Source organism: Trachypithecus francoisi, unplaced genomic scaffold (genome assembly GCF_009764315.1).
Source record: "Trachypithecus francoisi isolate TF-2019V2 unplaced genomic scaffold, Tfra_2.0 Lachesis_group19, whole genome shotgun sequence".
NCBI lineage: Eukaryota > Metazoa > Chordata > Mammalia > Primates > Cercopithecidae > Trachypithecus > Trachypithecus francoisi.
This window is the reverse complement of record NW_022681464.1, coordinates 19780947-19804696: the sequence shown is the minus strand read 5'-3', so window position 1 is coordinate 19804696 and position 23750 is coordinate 19780947. Positions and strand designations below refer to the sequence as shown.

At 41.1% G+C, this 23750-nt stretch overlaps 1 protein-coding gene across 3 annotated transcripts in view; it reads left to right on the top strand.

The window, feature by feature from the left end:
- ELP2 (elongator acetyltransferase complex subunit 2) overlaps positions 1–23463 on the top strand; it is a 42204-nt gene extending 18741 nt beyond the window's left edge. Inside the window, exons 12-22 of one of the 3 annotated variants that reach the window (XM_033177949.1) lie at positions 2142–2291; positions 3741–3929; positions 6763–6832; positions 7671–7766; positions 7906–7963; positions 8879–8951; positions 12879–13071; positions 15487–15608; positions 18414–18547; positions 19405–19518; positions 23228–23463. In XM_033177949.1, the coding sequence (XP_033033840.1) occupies positions 2142–2291; positions 3741–3929; positions 6763–6832; positions 7671–7766; positions 7906–7963; positions 8879–8951; positions 12879–13071; positions 15487–15608; positions 18414–18547; positions 19405–19518; positions 23228–23384 (1356 nt within the window). In that variant the 3' untranslated portion in view covers positions 23385–23463. The remainder of the gene's footprint in view (positions 1–2141; positions 2292–3740; positions 3930–6762; positions 6833–7670; positions 7767–7905; positions 7964–8878; positions 8952–12878; positions 13072–15486; positions 15609–18413; positions 18548–19404; positions 19519–23227) is intronic. The other 2 variants (XR_004429198.1, XM_033177950.1) reach the window with 2 other exon arrangements.
- The last annotated feature ends 287 nt before the right edge of the window (positions 23464–23750 follow it).

The following is a 23750-nucleotide window of genomic DNA, read 5'->3' as shown; positions in this document are numbered from 1 at the left end:
TTTTCCCCCAGAGTGGAACCCTCTCATGATCGGGTTTAAGACACACAATCAAACAGGTGGGGAAGATTAGAGGCCTGACCCTGAAGCCTAACGTACCCAACATTATAACTGAAGACTGTAGGCCGGGCGCGGTGGCTCAAGCCTGTAATCCCAGCACTTTGGGAGGCCGAGACGGGCGGATCACGAGGTCAGGAGATCGAGACCATCCTGGCTAACACGGTGAAACCCCGTCTCTACTAAAAAAAAAATACAAAAAATTAGCCGGGCGAGGTGGCCGGCGCCTGTAGTCCCAGCTACTCGGGAGGCTGAGGCAGGAGAATGGCCTAAACCCGGGAGGCGGAGCTTGCAGTGAGCTGAGATCCGGCCACTGCACTCCAGCCCGGGCAACAGAGCGAGACTCCGTCTCAAAAAAAAAAAAAAAAAAAAAAAAAAGACTGTAACAAGGGCTATGGGAGTTTTGAGCCAGGAACTTTTGTCAGAGAAAACCAGTGTACATAACACCTCAGGCCATGGATCCCTCAGGCCAGGGATCCTTCATATCAAAAAATATAGGCTGGGTGTGGTGGCTCATGCTAGTAATCCCAGCACTTTGGGAGGCCAAGGCGGGAGGATTACTTGAGCCCAGGAGCTTGAGACCAGTCTGGGCAACATAGGGAGACCCTGTCTGTACAAATAATTTTAAAAATTAACCATGGGCATGCAGCCCTGAGCATCGTTGCAGGCGCCTGTGGTCGCAGCTACTTGGGACGCAGGAGGATTGTGTGAGCCTGGGAAGTTGAGGCTGCACTGAGCCATGGTTACGCTACTGCATTCCAGCCTGGGTGATAGAGCAAGACCCTGTCTCAAAAAAAAAATGTGTACACGCACAGTCCAGTCCCTCATACTGTATGAATGTCTCCCAGAATGAGACCACTCAGATTTGCAGATTTCCTTCAATCTTGTCAGGTTTCAGAAGGAGTAGCCTCAGTAAATATTGTATACAACTTCACTCGTTAAGGTATCTGGGATAATTGAGCTAAGACACAATGTCATCTCTTGCTCTGAGACTCTTATGAGTTTTAATGTGATACCGAATTTTCCTCAGTGACCCATTTATTCATTTCTTTACTCTCAGCTACTATTTCTCCTTCTCTCCATTAATACCCACATTTAATTTTCCTTTAAAGGTTAAGTTTTAGTCCCTCTTGAGGTTGTTCAAAAAGATGCTCTGTGGACCAAGCATATGACTTTTTCTATATTTTGTTGTCATTATTTGTTTATATGGTTATTGTTGCAGGCTTCTTAATAGGTGGACCAACTAGGTTTGATTCATTTTTCTGTCCTCTACACCTGTAACTCTTTTTTTTTTTTTTTGTTGAGACGGAATCTCGCTCTGTCCCCCAGGCTGGAGTGCAGTGGCCCGATCTCAGCTCACTGCAAGCTCCGCCTCCCGGGTTCACGCCATTCTCCTGCCTCAGCCTCCGAAGTAGCTGGGACTACAGGCGCCTGCCACCTTGCCCGGCTAGTTTTTTGCATTTTTTTTTAGTAGAGACGGGGTTTCACTGTGTTAGCCAGGATGGTCTCGATCTCCTGACCTCGTGATCCGCCCGTCTCGGCCTCCCAAAGTGCTGGGATTACAGGCTTGAGCCACCGCGCCCGGCCAACTCTTTTTACTTAATAAAGACATCAGGCCCACATGCAGAAGCCACTGACTCGTTTTACACAATATTTTTACATTTTATACAATTTTTATTTAATTTAATAAATACATAGAACCTAGTATATACTAGAATTGTCCTGTGTACTTTACAAATGTAACTCATTTAATCCTCATAATAACCCTAGAAGGTAGGTGCTATTATAATAACTGTTTTATTCTATAATTGAGACACAGAAAGGTTAAGTAGTATCTGGCTGCTCAATAAATGATGGAGGGAAATTTCCCACAGTTACTGATTTAAAGGATACAACATGTATTTGAATGCTTAAGCATTCGATTGGATGCTGTGGAAAATGGATCCTGTTATTCTGTGGTGCGATATTATATACTTAGCTTTTCACCTTGCCAGAGGGCTTTAGTCTTGTCTGTTATCAGACATGAGTGCTTTACTTTGGTGGTAGTCTTTGAGTATTTTGATGTGTCATGAGCACTTTCATTGCAGAGAGAGTGGACTCCAGAGATTGTCATTTCCGGACACTTTGATGGTGTCCAAGACCTAGTCTGGGATCCACAAGGGGAATTTATTATCACTGTTGGTACTGATCAGACAACTAGACTTTTTGCTCCATGGAAGAGAAAAGACCAATCACAGGTAAAATGTCTTGTTTATTTATTTATTTATTTTTTCTTGGGATGGAGTTTCACATCACCCAGGCTGCAGTGCAATGGCATGATCTCAGCTCACTGCAGCCTCCGCCTCCCAGGTTCAAGCGATTCTCCTGTCTCAGCCATCTGAGTAGCTGGGATTATAGGTGCCCACACCACACCCACCTACTTTTCGTATTTTTAGTAGAGACAGGGTTTCACCATATTGGCCAGACAGGTCTCAAACTCCTGACCTCAGGTGATCCACCCCCCCCCAAATTCTCCCAAAGTGCTGGGTTACACCGCAGCCAGTCTCTTTTTCTTTTACTAAATGTGTTTAAAAGAAAACATCCATGAACACAAGAAAAGTAGGGCAGCCATGCTAGCCATTAGGAAAATGCAAATTAGAACCATGATGAGATACCACCACATACCCTCTTGAATAGCTAAAGTAAAAAATATATTAACAGGTGCTGGTAAGGATGCAGAGCAACTGGAACTTTCATACATTGCTACTGGGGATGCAGAATGATACAGCCACTCTGGAAAACAGTTGGACATTTTATTTTTTACTTTTTTGTAGAGACAGGATCTTGTTATGTTCCTCAGGCTGGCCTTGAACTCCTGGCCTCAAGTGATCCTCCTGCCTCAGCCTCCCAAGTAACTAAGACTACACGTGTGAGCCACTGTGCCCAGCTAATTTTTAGATTTTTTGTAGAGACAGGGTCTTGCTCTGTTGCCCAGTTTCGTTATGTCTAATAATTTTAGGTTTAATTCATTAGGAAGCATCATCAAGTGTACAATAAAAGCCTGAAGTCATATAGTGTTAGATAATAGTAGTGAGGGCAGTTCTTGTTTAAGGAAATTTTCACTGTGTCAGGCAACTAGAATGAAACAAAATGTAAAAGATGGATCCTGTTTTCAAGGAGTTTACCATCTAGCTATAGGGTAGGGCTATAGATAGGGGGCAGTGGAACTAATGTTTCTGTAATTATTGGATGAAACCAGTTAAGTGCTAACTGTTGGCCCTGAGCTCAAACAATTATAAAACTTCACTACTGCTAAACTTTGAACTGCTATGTGGTAGAGAAAATCAGGATCCTCTACTTCAGTTTCTGACAGAAATTCATGGAACTGACTATGGGTCAGTCCATAAGAGCTAAGGAAGTTTGCCACTAACACTACTGCTTCAATAACACATGGTAGATTCAAATAAACAGAGTTGAGAACTTGGGAACAGCATCTATAGTCAACTGAAAAACAAGTCAAATGATTTTGAGTGATTTTCTGTGGCTCTTCATAATTGTTACCAATACTGCCCAGTTGTGGTTTATTCATGGATGAATTTGCCCTATGGTTATATTTACATTGTATAGTAAATAATTTTCATCTAATAATTTGCTTGTTGAAAATTCAGCTTTGGAATGATCATTTTTGTTTATCCTGTTTTACCCAGGTGACTTGGCATGAAATTGCAAGGCCTCAGATACATGGGTATGACCTGAAATGTTTGGCAATGATTAATCGGTTTCAGTTTGTATCTGGAGCAGATGAAAAAGTTCTTCGAGTTTTTTCTGCACCTCGGAATTTTGTGGAAAATTTTTGTGCCATTACAGGAAAATCACTGAATCATGTGCTTTGTAATGTGAGTATTTCTCTAAATATTTTACCTAAATCTAGTCCCTTCATTTTAAATTTAAAAAGATTTTTGCCTTGGGCTTTAAATGGAATATATAGGTAGAAGGAAAGTAATATTGTTTCTTAATGGGTTGACAAACTTTTTTGTGCACTGTGGGCTGTAATTTAAATACTAAAACTAGAAATTTTGTGTACCATATGAGCTCAAAATACTATAAAGCTACATTAGTGTTCAATTGAGACATGAATACGATGTTTTATCACTGTGTTAGGTACCTAGAATAAAACAAAATAAAAGATGGATACTGTTTTCAAGGAGATTACCATCTAGCTGTAGCGTAGGAGTAGAGGTAGGGGACGGTAGAACTAATGTATCTGCAGTTATTGGATGAGACCAGTTAATTGCTAAATCTTCTGGTACTAAAGTAAATTTCTTTTTTTTTTTTTTTTTTTTTTTTTTTTTTTTTGAGGCGGAGTCTCGCTCTGTCGCCCAGGCTGGAGTGCAGTGGCCGGATCTCAGCTCACTGCAAGCTCCGCCTCCCGGGTTTACGCCATTCTCCTGCCTCAGCCTCCCGAGTAGCTGGGACTACAGGCGCCCGCCACCTCGCCCGGCTAGTTTTTGTATTTTTAGTAGAGACGGGGTTTCACTGTATTAGCCAGGAGGGTCTCGATCTCCTGACCTCATGATCCGCCCGTCTCGGCCTCCCAAAGTGCTGGGATTACAGGCTTGAGCCACCGCGCCCGGCCTAAAGTAAATTTCATAGAAGGAAGAGGTCATTGTATTGGAATAATGAGAACATGTTTAATGGGACTTCATTTGGGTGTTGTAAGGGTCTTTTTTAATGTTTATACACCCTTCTAAAAAAGATTTGAGCTACTTATAAAAATACATGGATTATAAAAGTTATGAAGTAATTTTGAAAGAAAGAAAATTAGGAAGATAGGTTACACAAAAGTTCATGTTATACAGCCCTTCACTTAGAGTTGAGTCACAAATTTGGTTCTGAGCTCTAAAAGGAGAAGTACCCTTTAGATAGGCAAAAAGAAGGAGGTGGGGAGAGAGAGAGAGAGAGAGCGAGCGAGTGAGTGCGAGCGAGTGCAAAGGGGAGGCCAGAGCTGTTGTGGTATCTCTTGGAATGAAGACTGGATAGAAGTGGAGAGCGTGGGGAAAGTCCATGATGGGGGATCTTGGGAGGCAGGCACAGTCCGACTGTGGGGTGCTGTTGGAGGCTCCTACACAAAGAGTGATGAAAAGCATTTTGGAAGAGAGTTATCTGGAAGCTAAGAGACTCTGAAGGCCGTGAAACTAGCACCAGTCTGGGTAAGACTGGAGAAGAAAATGAAATTCATTAGAAATGAAGTATCCAACTAAAATTCCTGGAATGTATACTCAAGCACCTCATGCTGCAGGCTTTCTTGATTATGTGAAGAGGATTTAAGATTCTGTTGTGGTTGTTTCTAATAATGGACAATAGGAACAAAATCAAAAGGAAAGTCTTGATTGTGGTTATTATGTAGAGCTAAACATATGGAGGTGGAGGGGCAGCTAGTTTCAGGATCCGTTCAGTTCTAGGAATTGAAATGGGGTTTTAGGATTCCATGAGAGGCTTAGTCCCAGTTGTACACTTAGTTCTGTGTCCTAAGATACAGGGATCCTGTAGAGCGGCGAGGCGAGCTGCTTGCTCTCATTTGGGTTTTGCTCCGCTACTAAGTGTTGGGATAGGTATGTAGGAATGCCTCTTACTGTTCTTTTCCATGTTAGTTTTTCTTGGTTTCTGAGATAAAGCATTCTGTTTCTTGTTTCCCAGGTAGCCATTTTTGATGGTTTTAAATTCTTACTGTTCATGTTTGTGTCTAGTTTCCACTTCTGTATTAAAGTCTAAATTGTACAGAACACTCTTAGCAAATGAGCATGTGCCAGTTTTGATGATTAGCATCTAGTTTCACATATAATAATTTGATTGATATAAATTGCAAAATCTAGATAATTGCCTTTTCAAATGGCACTCATACAAAGTTTTTAAATACTCAGTTAGTTAGATACATTTAGTGAAAATACTATGACTAATGCTGTAACTGTTCCCTTCTGGGAAGCATCTGTGTCTATATGAGCATCATCAGGGGATGTGCTTGTGAGATTCTCTTGGAAGTAGAGCTCTGGGCCTTCCATTTTCAGCCCACTGCATTTCCTGTCAGACCTTGAAACCCATTGAAATGTTATAGTTCGATGAGATCCCTTTATGGATGAGAGGATGCCCAACTTTATGGATTGCATGGGAGCTGGATGCCTGGTAGGGCCTGTCTGTTAGAGAGTGATTGCTTAGCATTGCATTATTGGTTCAGAAAGTGAAAGTACAGGTAGACGTCCACACAAGATGGTCTTTAAACTGTTTCTCGGCATTTATGAGCATGACTTTTTTGTAGTGTCTGAAGTAAGAGTAACTTTTAGTTATAAAATTAGCAATGTAGGCCGGGCGCGGTGGCTCAAGCCTGTAATCCCAGTACTTTGGGAGGCCGAGACGGGCGGATCACGAGGTCAGGAGATCGAGACCATCCTGGCTAACACGGTGAAACCCCGTCTCTACTAAAAACTACAAAAAAAAACTAGCCGGGCGAGGTGGCAGCGCCTGTAGTCCCAGCTACTCGGGAGGCTGAGGCAGGAGAATGGCGTGAACCCGGGAGGCGGAGCTTGCAGTGAGCTGAGATCCAGCCACAGCACTCCAGCCTGGGTGACAGAGCGAGACTCCGTGTCAAAAAAAAAGAAAAAAAAAAAAAAATTAGCAATGTAAAACTTAGCATTTAAAACTTAGATATTATATTTATTATATCTTCTATTCCAGCAAGATAGTGATCTTCCAGAAGGAGCCACTGTCCCTGCGTTGGGATTATCAAATAAAGCTGTCTTTCAGGGTAAGGCTTTTGTCTTCAAAATTATTAAACCCATAGTGGTACTTAAACCCCAGTCACACACTTGTGTAATGTCTACCTAATGTTTGTTACAGCTGATTTTTTTTAAATCACAATATATGTATCTATCTTTTCTATCACCTGTTTCGTGATAAGTACTCTTTGTACACACTCAGACCACTGAAGTAGATGCAGTTTTCACAAAGCAAGTTTTCTTTTTTTTTTTTTTGAGACAGAGTCTTGCTCTGTCGTCCAGGCTAGAGTGCAGTGGTGCGATCTTAGCTCACTACAACCTCCGCCCTTCGTCTCCTGGCTTCAAACAGTTATCCTGCCTCAGCCTTCCGAGTGGCTGGGACTACAGGCATGTGCCACCACGCCCAGCTAATTTTTTGTGTTTTTAGTAGAGACAGGGTTTCACCGTATTGGCCAGACTGATCTGGAACTCCTGACCTCAGGTGATCCACCTGCCTTGGCCTCCCAAACTGCTGGTATTACAGGTGTGAGCCACCACGCCCTGCCACAAAGCATGTTTTTTGGTATTAGAACTACAGATGAGAATGTGGGTAACCTGAAGAATTGGTTGTGTAGTTTTAAAAGTTTGGAAACTGATAGATCAAAGAAAATGGAAAGAACCTTTATGGAGTTGATTAATGCCGCTATGAGCCTGTTTGGAAAATACTGGAGTAATGGAAATACTCTTGCTTTTAGAATCACCTGGACACAGCTGTGAATTACACCACTTTGAATTACCACTGCTTTCTATCTGGTGGCCTTAATATTGAGACGAGCAAAGGAGATATAAAAATAGTGACTATATTCTTGATGTGTTTCTTCAAACTAGGAGATATAGCTTCTCAGCCTTCTGATGAAGAGGAGCTGTTAACTAGTACTGGTTTTGAGTATCAGCAGGTGGCCTTTCAGCCCTCCATACTTACTGGTAAGAAGTGACAAAGACAATTTAATAAATCAGTAGAACACATAGTATGTTATCTATTGCTGCTGACCTAAATAAGTGCTATAGAATTCACTTTTGTATTTGGATGAACATAGAAAAAAATAGGTTCAATTTATTCTAGAGCCTCCCACTGAGGATCATCTTCTGCAGAATACTTTGTGGCCTGAAGTTCAAAAACTGTAAGTTAAACTGTATTTAGCTCTTTGGTCTGATTATGTCATAACTTGTGATTTTTCCTTTCCACCCCACAATTTGATTTCTCCTTTTTCTTCCTTCTACCTACCTTTTTCCTCTTCCTCTATATATCTCTTAGTGGCTCTTCATAAGGAATAAGAATTAAACCTCACGTTTATTTCTATATTACTATTTATTGTGTTCATTAGTTTTGTTTATTCATCTTATTTTTAAAGTAGAGAAGGATAACGTTATATATTTTTTCTTTGTTAAAAAGACTTGGCTGGGTACAGTGGCTCACACTTGTAATCCCAGCACTTTGGGAGGCCATAGCAGGAGGATCACTTGAGGCCGGGAGTTTGAGACCAGCCTTGACAATGTAGCGAGACCCTATCTCCACAAAAAATTTTAAAAAATTAGCCAGGCGTGATGATGCATGCCTGTAGTCCCAAGCCACTCGAGAGGCTGCGGCTGGAGGATTGCTTCTGCTCAGGAATTTGAGGCTGCAGTGAGCCATGATTACACAACTGCACCCCAGCCTGGGTGACAGAATGAGACTTTGCCTTGAAAAAAAAAAAAAGACTTAAGTTTTGTTGTTAGTCATGGATTTTTTCTCTTTGATGGTTCCTGATGAAAACCTTTCCATGGTTTATTGTTTAGATACTGGCTGGTTGAAAGTAGGAGGTGAAAACTTGTATGTTAATTGTTTGAATGAGTTATATTACTTATAGGAAGCTGGCATTTTTCTCCCATCTCCCTGTCTTTCTCTCAAATGTTTACCTAGACAAACATACAATATTCCTCAAAAGAATTGTTTGTTAGCTAAAGAGATGGATGTTACTCTTTTTACTTTCAAAAATTGTGTGGCATGAGAATAGATTGATTTGCTAATAGAATATATGTTTCTTTTTAAATTTTAGATATGGACATGGTTATGAAATATTTTGTGTTACTTGTAACAGTTCAAAGACTCTGCTTGCCTCAGCTTGTAAGGTAGGCAATTTTACTTTTGATTCTGCTTGGTCACAAGTTACTTGGGTCATCAGGCTCCTGCCAAGTTTGGTAATGATTTAGGCAGAACTCTACATGAAAGGCCACTAATCCTTGATTTTTTGAATCTTACTTTCTCAATTTCTCTTACCCTTCTGTCTCTTCAAAAGCTTATGGTTTCATTTTAAGTCTGTTTCAGCTGCACATTTTGAACTTATCTGTGCCCCCCTACTAAAAGTGATTTAATCAAATATCTCAAAATGACAACTGGAATCCCAGCTACTCAGGAGGCTGAGACATGAGAATCACTTGAACTCCAGAGGCGGAGGTTGGAGTGAGTCGAGATCGCGCCACTGCACTCCAGCTTGGGTGACAGAGTGAGACTCTGTATATAAAACAAGGATATCTCAAAATGATGCTAAAAATGTGATAAATTTTAAATAATTGGAGTCCTAGAGACACAGGGAAATGAGAAGAGGAAATCTGGAGTGAAATGAGAAGAGGAAATCTGGAGTGAAGTCCATCAGACTTTTTTTGAGGACACTCTTGGCACTGACCTAAGGCAGATGACTTTTGCATTTACTTAGAAGGATGATCTTGAATTCATCTTTCAGTATTTATTCATATCCTATGGATATAGCAATTATGGAGGATTATCTGAAGGGTCTGAAACCCACACATTCCTCTTAAATTTTTTGAAATTTATTTGTTTTAAATATGGTGGTAAGAGCTGCCCACCTGCATGGGCTCGTGTCCCTGCATTTACTATGGATTTATGCTGCTGATCTGCATTGAGAGGCATCATAAGAAATATTGCTGTGCTTCCCCTACACCCACCACTACCCCACTTGTTTATTCTTTGAAATGGTACTGAGAGGACTTCCTTCTCTTATAGGAGCCTTTGGGGAAAATGGAGTTCAGTAGTTCAGCTGTCTGGGCTTCTACTGAGCAGATGATTTGTTTCTAACTTAGGGCACTGTGAATCCTATAATTGATTTTTTTTTCCCCTTTTCAAGTTGACTCACAAGATGTACATCCTCTAAACATTTTTTAAGCAGCTGTATTTAGGGTTATTAACATACTATAATTTGTATGTTTAATGTAAACAATTTGATAAGTTTTGACATGTTTATCCCTGTGTAAATCATCATTACAATCAAGATACTGCATATATCCATCAACCCCCAACATTTTCTATGCTCTTTGGCAATTCCTCTTTTCTACCTCTCCCTTTCCCCTCCTGCCTCCATCCCTAGGAAACCATTAGTCTCCTTTTTGTCATGATAGAATAGTTTGCATTTTCTAAAATTGTATATAAATAGGATCATGTAAGTATATACTTTTTTGGTTTTGCTTCTTTCATTCATCATAATTGTTTGAGATTTATCCATGTTTTTGCATGCGTCAGTAGTTCATGCCTTCTTAATGCTGAGTAGTTTTACCTTGTACAGATGTACCACCATTTGTTGATCCATTCACTTATTAATGGACATTTGGGTTGTTTTCCAGTTTTGGGCTTTTAGCGATGGTACAGTTATGAAAATTTATGTACAAGTCTTTGCATGGATATATGCTTTCATTCTCTTGAGTACATAACTGTGAATTTCGGAATTGTTGGATGGTATGGTAGATACATATTTAAAATTTTAAGACATTGACATGCTGTGTTCCCCAGTGGTTACACATTTTTGCAGCAGTATATTAGATTTCCAGTTGCTCTGCACCCTCACCAGCACTTAATATCAGTCTTTTTAACTTCAACCATTCTAGTAAGTGTGTAACAGCTCATTATGGCTGTGATTTGTATTTCTCTAATGATATTAAGCATCTTTTCATGTGCTAATTTTTTATCCATATGAAAATATGGTGAAACTATTCAAATCTTTTGCCCATTTATTTGATTGTTTTCTTACTGAATTTTGAAAAGTTTTTAGAATTTTTTTTATAGATTTAGGAGTACAAGTGCAACTGTGTTACATGGATATATTGTGTCTTGTTGAACTCTGGATTTTAACGTACCCATCACCTGAATACTATACATTGTACCTTGAGTATTTCATTCCTCAACCCCTCCCACCTTTTTGATTCTCCAGTGTCTACTATTATTCCACGCTGTATGTCCATGTGTACCCATTGCTTAGCTCCTACTTGTAAGCAAGGATGTGTGATTTTTGGCTTTCTGCTTCTGAGTCATTTCACCACTTAGGAGAATGGCTTCTAGTTCCATCCATTTTGCTGCAGAAGAAATGATTTCATTGTTTTTTATGGCTGAGTAGTAGTTCATGGGGGGGGTGGTGTATACACACCATATTTTAAAAACCAATTATCCATTGATGGACACTGAACAGTTTTTTATATACCCTGGATACAACTTTATTGGATGTGCTTATGTAGATATTTTTTCCCAGTGGCTTGTCATTCTCCTAACAGTGTCCTTCAAATGGCAGATGTTTTATGTTTTGGTGAAGTCCATTTTATCAATTTTTTTTTTTATTTAGGTTGTGTCCTCCTTATATCTAATCTTTAACTCAAGGTCACAAGGATTTTTCTGTTGTTTTGTTCAAGGAGTTTTATGGATTTTTAACTTTTGCCTTTAGACCTGTGATACTTTCAAATTAATTCATGTATTTGTCATGGAATATAGATTAAAGTTGATTTTCTTTTATTGTAGATACCAGTTTCAGCATCATTTTTTAAAAAGACTATCCCCTTCATCACTGTGTTTTGTCCTTTTGTCTAAAGTCACTTGTTCATATATGTGGATCTGTTCCCTAGACTTTATTGGGTTCTATTGATCTTTTTTGATATGATGCCAGTACCATACTCTCTTAGTAACTATAGTGTTTTAATAATACATCTTGAAATTAGGAAGTATAGAGTTATTTTGGCTATAGTAGATCCTTTATTTTGCATTTTAGAATCAGTTTAAGAGTTTCTACAAAAATACCTGCAAGGGCCAGGCGCAGTGGCTCAAGCCTGTAATCCCAGCACTTTGGGAGGCCGAGACGGGCGGATCACAAGGTCAGGAGATCGAGACCATCCTGGCTAACACAGTGAAAGCCCATCTCTACTAAAAAAATACAAAAAAATGGCCGGGCACGGTGGCTCAAGCCTGTAATCCCAGCACTTTGGGAGGCTGAGACGGGCGGATCACGAGGTCAGGAGATGGAGACCATTCTGGCTAACCCGGTGAAACCCCCTCTCTACTAAAAAATACAAAAAACTAGCCGGGCGAGGTGGCGGGCGCCTGTAGTCCCAGCTACTCGGGAGGCTGAGGCAGGAGAATGGCGTGAACCCGGGAGGTGGAGCTTGCAGTGAGCTGAGATCCGGCCTCTGCACTCCAGCCTGGGCGAGAGAGCGAGACTCCATCTCAAAAAAAAAAAAAAAAAAAAAAAAAACCTGCAGGAATTTTAATGGAGATTGCATTGATTCTCTAGATTAATTTGGGGAGAATTTTAACAATATTGAGTATTTTGACATATTAATGCAATATATCTGTCATTCCTTCAGGTCTTTAATTTCTCTCAGGATTGATCTTTTTAAAAGTAAACCATTTATTTTGGAATAATTTTCATTTTTTTTTTCCCCTCCATGTCACAGTTTTTCATTTCATTTTTTCCCCCTCCATGTCACAGTTTTGATCATGGAATAATTTTTTAAGATCTGAGAGCTACAGTGAAAAGGAAAAAAAAAAAAAGAAAGCAAGCATGATAATATTAGTCCCTGATGATTCGTTTTTTCTAATCCTAGTCATCTGTAATTCTTCCCAGAGATTAGAAATGTTTGTAGTATGTTATCTCCTAGGAATTTTTTTTGGAATTCAAACAGATAAATAAAATATACTCATAGAAGCAATGTGTTGTTTTTAAAATGGTTTCTCTTCAGTTTATTTTTACTTACTAGCTTTATTGTTTCATCTCTGTCCTACAGGCAGCTAAGAAAGAGCATGCAGCTATCATTCTTTGGAACACTACGTCTTGGAAACAGGTGCAGAATTTAGTTTTCCACAGTTTGACAGTCACGCAGATGGCCTTCTCACCCAACGACAAGTTCTTACTGGCTGTTTCCAGAGATCGGACCTGGTCATTGTGGAAAAAGCAGGATACCATCTCACCTGAGTTCGGTAAAACAGCTTCTGATTGGGAACTAGTGAAACAGTTATGTCCATTTTATCTACATTAAGCAGCTTTAGTTAAGACAAAGATAACAAGAGTAAAGGGTAGAGCCTCATGTCTTTGAAGCCTTTCAAAGTTCTTGGATAACTGAGGAAGACTTGACCTTCCTGGTAGGATTTAAATAGAGATGATCTTTGTTTGGGTTGACCTACTTGTGATTATGTAGTCAAGATGGCATGTATTCAGATATCTCAGTTCAATAAACATAAACGTCTGTATGTAGGAAGTTAGGTTTTGCAAATGGTGATAGAATGCTACCACAAAACCTAATGGATGACATATCCTGAGCTAGGATTTTATGGGACAGGAATAATGAAGATACAACTAAGAAAACTCATGGTTGAGTGGTTTCTTCTCTCTGAACTATTGTATTAATATAGTACTATTTTAAATTATGAAATATAGAGGAAACCATTATCCTTAGCTTTTTCCTACCCTCTCCAGTCACCTCCTTCATTGAGAAGGGCATACTAGGCATCCATCTGGTTAACATGACCCCTGAGCAAGGTGTTAGCCCACCTACCCACATTCTACTCTGAACCTGGAATAAACTGAAAAAAAAAGAGGACTAAAAACCTTTGTGTAGTTGGGGCAGTGGCCTATTCCTATTCCCCCAGTTTCTTTTGGTGGATAAGTTCTAGAGAGTGTTTAAAGTATATTTAAGTTGTTTAATCCTGTTTTTAATTTTTCAGTTGATAAGACTCACATACAGTTTGGTTTTGTGATATTTCTAGTCTCTTTGTTTCTTGTGTTTTAGAGAATACCCAGGGACTGTAAAGTATACTCAGCAATATGTTTTAGAACAGACTGTTTTCTTTTGCATCACTAATCTTTTCCTAACATGCAGCATTTACTGTTTAAAAAGCTAAAGTTGGCCAGGCACAGTGGCTCATGCATGTGATCCCAGCACTTTGGGAGGCCAGGGTGTGTGGATCACCTGAGGTCAGGAGTTGAAGAACAGCCTGGCCAACATGGTGAAACCCCGTCTCTACTAAAAATACAAAAATTGACTGGGCGTGGTGGTGCATGCCTGTAATCCCAGCTACTTGGGAGGCTGAGGCAGGAGAATAGTTTTAACCTGGGAGGCAGAGGTTGCCAAGATGGTACTAAGATGAGCCAAGATGGCACCATTGCACTCCAGCCTAGGCGACAGAGCAAGACTCCATCTCAAAAAAAAAAAAATTAATTAAAGTTGGATGGGTGTGGTGGCTCACACCTGTAATCCCACCACTTTGGGAGGCTGAGGCAGGTGGATCATTTGAAGTCAGGAGTTTGAGACTAGCCTGGCCAATATGGTGAAACCCCATCTCTACTAAAAAATGTAAAAATTAGCCAGGTATGGTGGTGCATGCCTGTAATCCCTGCTACTCAGGAGGCTGAGACAGGAGGATTGCATGAACCGGGGAGATGGAGGTTGCAGTGAGTGGAGATCCCATCACTGCACTCCAGCCTGGGCATTAGAGTGAGACTTCGTTCTCCCTGCAAAAAAAAATTGTATTAATAATGTATTTATTAATTTGTTATATCTTTATGAATTATGGAGTAATAATAGATACAGTCTTATTCCCTCCTCATAAACAGTTATGTGGTTTTTGTTTTTTAGGGTTTTTTTTTTTTAGACAGAGTTTCCCTCTTGTTCCCCAGGCTGGAGTACAGTGGTGTGATCTTAGCTCACTGCAGCCTCCACCTCCTGGGTTCAAGCGATTCTCCTGCTTCAGCCTCCTGAGTAGCTGGGATTAAAGGCACCCACTACCACACCTGGCTAACTTTTTGTATTTTTAGTAGAGACGGGGTTTCATCATGTTGGCCAGGCTGGTCTTGAACTCCTAACCTCAGGTGATCCACCCGCTTCTGCCCCCAAAAGTGCAGGGATTATAGGCATGAGCCACTGTTCCTGGCCAACAGTTATGTGTGTTAGGTTTAGTCTGTATAAGGGCTAGGAGTTGCCTTACACTTAAATCTTAAAAGGAAAATATTTTCTTAAGATTTCTTTTTTTAAACATTAAGTAGTTCATTAATCTTTTTTCTGTAGCCTAATATGCAAATCTGCCTACTTTGAGTACGGCTAAATAGCTTCAGGCTTCTTCTATAGGTGTGAGTTGAACTTCAGTTGAGTGTTTTGAAGATGTTTGTCATCAGTCACTACAGAGTGACTAGTCAGTACAAAGCATTCCCTACTAGAAAAATAACTATGTCCACAGCCTTCTGGTGAGCAGTTGTCTGGCTTCAGTCTGTTTCAAAAGTCAGTGCATATAAATTGAATATTAAGTCATATGGTGTATATGGCACTTAAACATCACTTCCTAATAGGTAAAAACCCAGCTTTCTCTGCTTTGTGAATAGTGTATATATATTTCTTTCAGAGCCAGTTTTTAGTCTTTTTGCCTTCACCAACAAAATTACTTCTGTGCACAGTAGAATTATTTGGTCTTGTGATTGGAGTCCTGATAGCAAGTATTTCTTCACTGGGAGTCGAGACAAAAAGGTAATTATTTAAAAACATTATTTTTTCAAATGTAAAATAATATTTGTATAGGTATGTTTGAATAAAAAATGCATAATCCTGCCTTTCTGTTAAACAGCTTTTAAAAATCAGCTATGTATTCCTTTCTGTTTTTCATATATGTACATATAAAAAAAGACTTTTCTTGTTAAATTCTATAAGTAAATTTCTCTGAAATGTCAAAAATATGAAGAGAAGACCTTTCAGACATATGACCTTCATCAAATGGTCCCAGTGGAAGAAGAGTAATAAATGAAATTAATCAAGACCAAAAAACCAGGAGGGCAGCAAGGGAGGTAGGGGAATAAGGGAAAAACTATTTTCTAGTTTTCATACTTTTATGAATTTAGCATTTTTCTATAATGAATGGTTGTTACCTTTTCATTTGGTGCTAGAAGTGGGTGGAGTATGACTGACCCAAGCTTTAAAAAAGTCAAAACAAAGTAACTAGGAAATTTTTTTTTTTTTTTGGAGACAGGGTCTCAGGTGCAGTGGTACAGTCACAGCTCACTGCAGCCTGGATCTCCTGGGCCCAAGCAATTCTCCCACCTCAGCCTTGGCCTCCCAAGTAGGTAGGACTACAGGTACTCACCACCACGCCCAGCCAGTGTTTTAATTGTGTAGAGATGGGGTCTTGCCATGTTGCCAGGCTGGTCCTTAACTCCTGGGCTCAAGCAGTCCTCCCACTTTGGCCTCCCAAAGTGTTGGAATTACAGGCATGAGCCACCACATCCAGCCTCCGAGAATGTTCTCCAACGTGACCTTCACCTTTGTTCTCTGAGAAATGTCCACCTCGCCTCTAGTCTTTCCTTTGTTTTCATACTCTTTAAAATACCCTTTTGTTCCTACGGACTAGAGGTGGTGAAGCAGTTTAGTGTCACCGTTTCTTTCCCTGCCCTCTTTAGTCACAGACACGATACAGATCACTGAAGTGGAGGGCTAGCACAGGCAGGGTGTCACTCAAGCTGAACACCTACATGTCAGCCTCTATGGCAGACTTTATGTCTCAGACCCTCCCTTCTGTTCATTTGCCTGTTCTTTCTTGGCATTGGTGTGCCTGTGCTGTGCTCAATGCTGAGGAAGAAGGACTGCTTCTGTCCCCCACAGTCATGCTGTGTTAGTCTGTTTTCACACTGCTCTAAAGAACTGCCTGAGACTGGGTAATTTATAAAGGAAAGAGGTTTAATTGACTCATAGTTCCTCAGGGCTGGGGAGGCCGCAGGAAACTTTCATTCATGGCAGAAGGTGAGGCAAACACATCCTTCTTCACATGGTGGCAGGAGAAAGAAGTGCTGAGCAAAAGGGGGAAGCCTCTTATGAGACTATCAGATCTCGTGAGAACTCACTATCTTGAGAAGAGCATGGAGGTAACCGCCCCCATGATCTGATTACCTCCTACTGGGTCCCTCCCACAACATATGGGGATTATGGGAACTAAATTCAAGATGAGATTTGGGTGGGGACACAGCCAAACCATATCACATGCCTATAGAACATGGTCCAGCTGCTACTCTCAGAGGTAGGTCAGGGCTCCAGTAGACAAGCAGCATTTGCTGGACATTCTCTGAAATGTACTTCTGCTTGCTTGGACAAAGCCTTCTGCTCAGAATCTTGCTTTGGTTCTGCATTTTGCTACTGTTGTCCACTTCACTTCTCTCTCCTTTTGATACGGAGTTTCGCTCTTGTTGCCTAGGCTGGAGTGCAGTGGCACCATCTTGGCTCACTGCAACCCCCGCCGCCCAGGTTCAAGCGATTCTCCTGCCTCGGCCTCCTGAGTAGCTGAGATTACAGACACCCACCACCATGCCCAGCTAATTTTTTGTATTTTTAGTAGAAACGGGGTTTCACCATGTTGGCCAGGCTGGTTCTGAGCTCCTGTCTTCAAGCAGTCCACCTGTCTCTACATCCCAATCTGCTAGGATTATAGGTGTAAGCCACCACACCCAGCCCACTCTCCGTTGCTTTATGACCATTCACACATCCTTGAGGTATGAGCTTCCAGGGAAGCCTCATTTCTTAAGGGGTATCATGTAGATCAGGTTTTCCTTATAACTGAGTAGATTCCCTGAGCAATGGACAGTGTAGAGAAAGAGCTAGAAAGCTGATTAGTTCTTTTTTGGGTTTTTTTGAGACGGATTTTCACTCTTGTTGCCCAGGCTGGAGTGCAGTGGTACGATCTCGGCTCACTGCAACCTCCGCCTCCTACGTTCAAGCGATTCTCCTGCCTCAGCCTCCCTAGTAGCTGGGATTACAGGCGCCCACCACCACGCCCAGCTAATTTTTATATTTTTAGTAGAGACAGGGTTTCACTGTGTTGGCCAGGCTGGTCTCAAACTTCTGACCTCAGGTGATACACCTGCCTTGGCCTCCCAAAGTGCTGGGATTACAGGTGTGAGCCACTGCGCCTGGCCCAAAAGCTGATTAATTCTTAAACATTTTGTAGTAGCTTCTTGGGGAAGTGCATGAGCCTACTGATGGGACTCCACTGGATCATAACCAATTTGTGAGTGTAGAAGACATGTTAGACACCTTTGTCTGGTCTCTGGGCAGGAACGTTTTGTCTTTGGACCAAAGTGAGCTCTCACAGACGCGTGTCTGCTGTACTGTGCTTTCTTTGTGATGCTTGAAATGTTCTCAAGTCCTGGCACATCGTACACAAATGTAAATGATGCATTTAAAAAAATACTGGAGCAAATACTTTGTTGTATCTTTGCCAATGAAACTGTAGTACATTGCTAGAAACCTTGCAGAGAGAAGGCTTTACAGTGTGTGATCTGTCTGTATTAGGTGGTTGTCTGGGGTGAGTGCAACTCCACTGATGACTGTATTGAGCATAACATTGGCCCCTGCTCCTCAGTCCTGGACGTGGGTGGGGCTGTGACAGCTGTCAGCGTCTGCCCAGCGCTCCACCCTTCTCAACGGTCAGTCTCTGTGTGGGGCTTAGTTTTAAGGGGACCACCTGGTTTCTTAATATGTAACCCTCATGTCATTTCATTTGTGAATTCTCCTGGCCTCTGAGTTACTGTCTTTTTCTTTTTCTTTTTTTTTTTTTTGTATTTTTTGAGACGGAGTCTCATTCTGTCACCCAGGCTGGAGTGCAGTGGCATGATCTCTGCTCACTGCAACCTCTGCCTCCTGAGTTTAAGTGATTCTCCTGCCTCAGCCTCCCAAGTAGGTGGGATTACAGGCGTGCGCCGCCACGCCTGGCTGATTTTTTTGCACTTTTAGTAGAGATGAGGTTTCACCATGTTGGCCGGGCAGGTCTTGTTCTCCTGACCTCAAGTGATCCACCTTTCTCGGCCTCCCAAAGTGCTGGGATTACAGGCGTGTGCCACCGTGCCTGGCCTCAGTTACTGTCTTCCAAAATGCTTATGTTTCTCATAGTAATTTTTGAATTGATAGAACCTAATGATTCAGAAGGTAAAATACAGGTTAGGAATGTGGCTCAAAGAGTCTTACTTCACCAAATCTAGGACTGTGGTACTTTTTCTGTAACAAGCATCTTCAGTGGAACAAGGGTCCCTGCAGCCAGCTGGGGAAACATGGCTCGTGGGCTTTGCCAGCATAGGACACAGATAAATCTGTGTGTAGCCCCTGTAAAGTGGAGGCTCCTTGAGGACACAGCAGAGCAGTGCAGCATGTCCTGGGCTGATGCCTGCAGAGTCTTGTGTAAGGCAGGGACAGTTGGGACACTGTGAAGAACGACTTTAGAGCAATGATGGGGATAACAGAATTTCATGCTAAGTTAGTCACTTTTGTCCCCCTCCCTTAAAAACAGATATGTGGTTGCAGTAGGATTGGAGTGTGGAAAGATTTGCTTATATACCTGGAAAAAGACTGATCAAGTTCCAGAAATAAATGACTGGACCCACTGTGTAGAAACAAGTCAAAGGTATTTCTTTCCTATTTTTGTTTCCATCAGATTAACTAGAAATTGTGGGGTCTTTTGTGGCAAATTTTATGCCACATTTTCATGGAGAGGGACATATATCTTTATTCATGGTGTCTACCACTTTGTTTTGTGGTAATCTGAAATTGATATATTGCACTTGATTTTTAAAAGTTTGCTTGACCAAATTGCTTGCATGCATAATATTGTTTTTATAAACAACCATTTGAGATGAAAGTGCTTTTTATAATGGTGTGTTTTAGAATTTGACTACAGTAGATTCTTAATTTGATTCAAAATGTTTGTGATTTTTAAACGTATTCTGGATTGCACTTTGGTAGTCGTATCCTTATGATTGAACCCTTCACCTCAGATCCTGCAGTGGAGCTTTCAGGCATAGCAAGGCTTATGCCCTGGGCCTCATGCATTTGCCACCTGAGCTGGCATAGAGCACCTACTGTTTACAGCCTCCTCCCCATCCCACCCACCTAGACAGCAGGAATCACTTCTGATCTACCCTTTTACAGGTTTTATTCTTTGTGTGTGTGTGTGAGAGACAGGGTCTCACTCTGTCACCTAGGCTGGAGTGCAGTGGCAAGATCCCAGCTCACTGCAACCTCCACTTCCCGAGCTCAATCACTCTTCCTACCTCAGCCTCCCAGATAGCTGGGACTATAGACACGCACCACCATACCCGGCTAATTTTTTTTGTATTTTTAGTAGAGATGGGGTTTCATTGTGTTGGCCAGGCTGGTCTGCATCTCCTGGGCTCAAGTAGTGCTCCTGTCTTGGCCTCCCAAAGTGCTAGCGTTACAGGCACGGGCCATTGTGCCTGGCCCAGATTTTATTCTTTAAAAATGTCTAAATGTGGCTGCGTGTGTTGGCTCATGCCTGTAATCCCAGCACTTTAGGACGCCAAGACGGGAGGATTGCTTGAACCTAGGAGTTGTGAGACCAGCCTGAGCCACATAGTGAGACCCCCAGTCTCTACCAGAAATAAAAGAAATTAGCCAGATGTGATGGCACATGACTATGGGTCCCAGCTACTTGGGAGGGTGAAGTGGGAGGATCACTTGAGCCCAGGAGGTTGAGGCTGTAGCAAACCATAATCACACCATTGCACTCCAGCCTGGGTGAGTGAGACCCTGTCCCCCCTAAAAAAGTATAAACGTTGAGAAAGCTACTCATATCATTCTGTGTCATATTTTCTTAGGCTTTTTCAACCTTCGTATATCTGTACTGTTGAAAATACAATTTCAAATAGCAATTTCAAATGACAATATGATGAGGGTGAGTGCTTAATGGAGAGAGATTTATGAGCAATGTCTTTTATAAGATATTTCATCCAGCAGATCTCGTCATGTCATGTCAACCAAACATATTAGTGCTCATTATCATTATATTTATTACAATGAGATATTGCCATGCCCCCATGGCTTCCCTCCTGCCTCTCTGGGCTGGGTTTAGCAGTTGAACTAGTTTGTGCTGTTGGCTTGCTGACGATGGAAGAAACCTGTTGAAATTCCATGCTTCAGGCATTTGAAAGGCACCCCTTCCTTCCACTTTGCCTGCCCACAGTGCTCCCTTCACCTCTAACCTGGTGTGAAGACCTCTTCGATGGCCCCCGTGTGGGACACCGGCGGGAAGCCACTTAGAAAGTGCAGGAAGGGAACATGTATAGAATTTGAGTTTTTTGTCTGAAGGGGTTGTTTTTTCCTTTGGTCATTATGGTGACTTAAGATTTGCAAGATGGAACTAATGCATGACTTAACATATTATTTGGATTGCTAATATTTCAGTTACCAAATTCCAAATACCGTTCAAATGAAAGCTTTTGCTAGTAAGAGATTTACAAAGGTAATATAAGCAAACACTACCCTTTAGGTTGGTTTGCCAAACTCCGTTTTCTTAAATGTGACGTGTTAATATGCTGGATTTAAAGGACATGACCAAAAAGAAAAAAGAAAAACCCACTATCTCAAAGCTTACATAGCCAAACAAGTACTGTTCCTCAAAGTAACTCCCTTGGAAAGAATTATACCACATATGTTTATTTCAGTAATTTCACTACTTCAAATCATTCGTTTAATGAAATGAGAGAACTTTAATCCATAATAATTGAGATTCCAGTGATGTTGCTATCACTTAAAATATTCTTGGAACTTCTCTGTAGGAATTGTGTTCAGAACTAGCTTACTAGTGATGCAAGAAAACAAATTATAATGCCTTTTATAGTGTTATTTCAATCGTTTCCTCTTTTTAAAGCGTGCCATTCATATCTATTAAGCTTGCCATTTATATTTATGATAAAGCTTACTTCCAGGTGCTTTCAACAGTCAGATTCATCCTCAGAGGAATATGAGCTATCATTGAGAGTACTCAAATCATAGTCTGCATAATATGGAGGCATTTTCTCTAGAGTAATTTCACCAAACAGTTGAGGCACAGCAGCACTGTTATAACCTCCCAGAGTGACTATTTGTAAGGGCACGCAGTCATCTTGTTGCATAGGTTCAAGGAGGACTGATTTTTTAAAATGGGTTTCATGATTCATTCTTGCCTTTTAATCATGAGAATGCATCTGGTGACAGGGACTGTCAGCAAATGAGAGTATAATGTGAGTGCTCTGGTATTGTTTTCAGTGTTTACTGCCCTAAAACCTACTTAGGTTTTTCACTTTAGTGCTTTCTGGTTTGGGAAGCTAATTTGGAGGGTAAATTTATAGAAGATGTTGTCTTTTCGTAGAGATTTGTTACTAACATACCTTGGTAACATTCTGGGTCTGCCTTTTTAAAGGGCTGGGGTGGTAGGGGGTAGGGAGCATTAATATGATGGTCTTGCCCAAGGTCACGCAGTTAGAGGTCACACTGGAGACCAAGACTCCTTCATTGGGCAGTACATTAAATCTTTCATTGTCTTTCTTTACCCAGTAGTAAAAATGCAATTCCATCCCCCTCACAGGGATGTCAAAAAAATAAAACAATCTAGAATATATAGTAAAGTTGAAATTGTTGTAAATACATTTAGTAATGTTATCTAAAAGACTAACTGGAATATCCATTTCATGAAATTCCATTGATCATTAAAACAACACTTATTTTAAAATTTTTTATTTTTTATATATATATATATATATTTTTTTTTTTTTTTTTTTTTTTTGAGGCGGAGTCTCGCTCTGTCGCCCAGGCTGGAGTGCAGTGGCCGGATCTCAGCTCACTGCAAGCTCCGCCTCCCGGGTTTACGCCATTCTCCCGCCTCAGCCTCCCGAGTAGCTGGGACTACAGGCGCCCGCCACCTCGCCCGGCTAGTTTTTGTATTTTTAGTAGAGACGGGGTTTCACAGTGTTCGCCAGGATGGTCTCGATCTCCTGACCTCGTGATCCGCCCGTCTCGGCCTCCCAAAGTGCTGGGATTACAGGCTTGAGCCACCGCGCCCGGCCATTTTTTATATTTTTTAAACAACATTTGACAGAGATTCATTTGTCTGTTTCTTGCTCCTTTTGGTGATGTTATTGCCAGTGAGTAAGATTAAAATTTAGTCTTGCAGTTTTATGTAAATATAGTAAAATATTTTCCAGGTTAAAATAAAATGGCTAAAATGTTAATGATGGTATTTTAAAACCTGTACATTTCAATTTTCAGGTTTTAACTTCCATTCATGTTTACACCATTAATTGGAAAAACATTTCATGACTTCTCTATCTTTGTTTTAGCCAAAGTCATACACTTGCTATCAGAAAATTATGCTGGAAGAACTGCAGTGGAAAAACTGAACACAAGGAAGCAGAAGATGCTGAGTGGTTACATTTTGCAAGCTGTGGTGAAGATCACACTGTGAAGATACACAGAGTCAATAAATGTGCACTGTAATGGACTTAATAACTACATGCTTGCAGTCACTGGTATCTTAAAATATTACCACGTAAATAGATCATCTTTGCCTTCATAACAGAACTGAGTTTCTTTCCTTTTTTTTTTTTTTTTTTTTGAGATGGAGTCTTGCTTTGTTGCAACCTCCACTTCCCAGGTTCCAGCAATTCTCTTTCCTTAGCCTCCTGAGTAGCTGGGACTAGAGGCACACACCACCATGCCTGGCTAGTTTTTGTATTTTTAGTAGAGTCTGGGTTTTACCATTGACCAGGCTGGTCTCAAACTCCTGATTTCAGGTGATCTGCTCGCCTTGGCCTCCCAAAGTGCTGGGATTACAGGCGTGAGCCACCACGCCCAAGCTGAGTT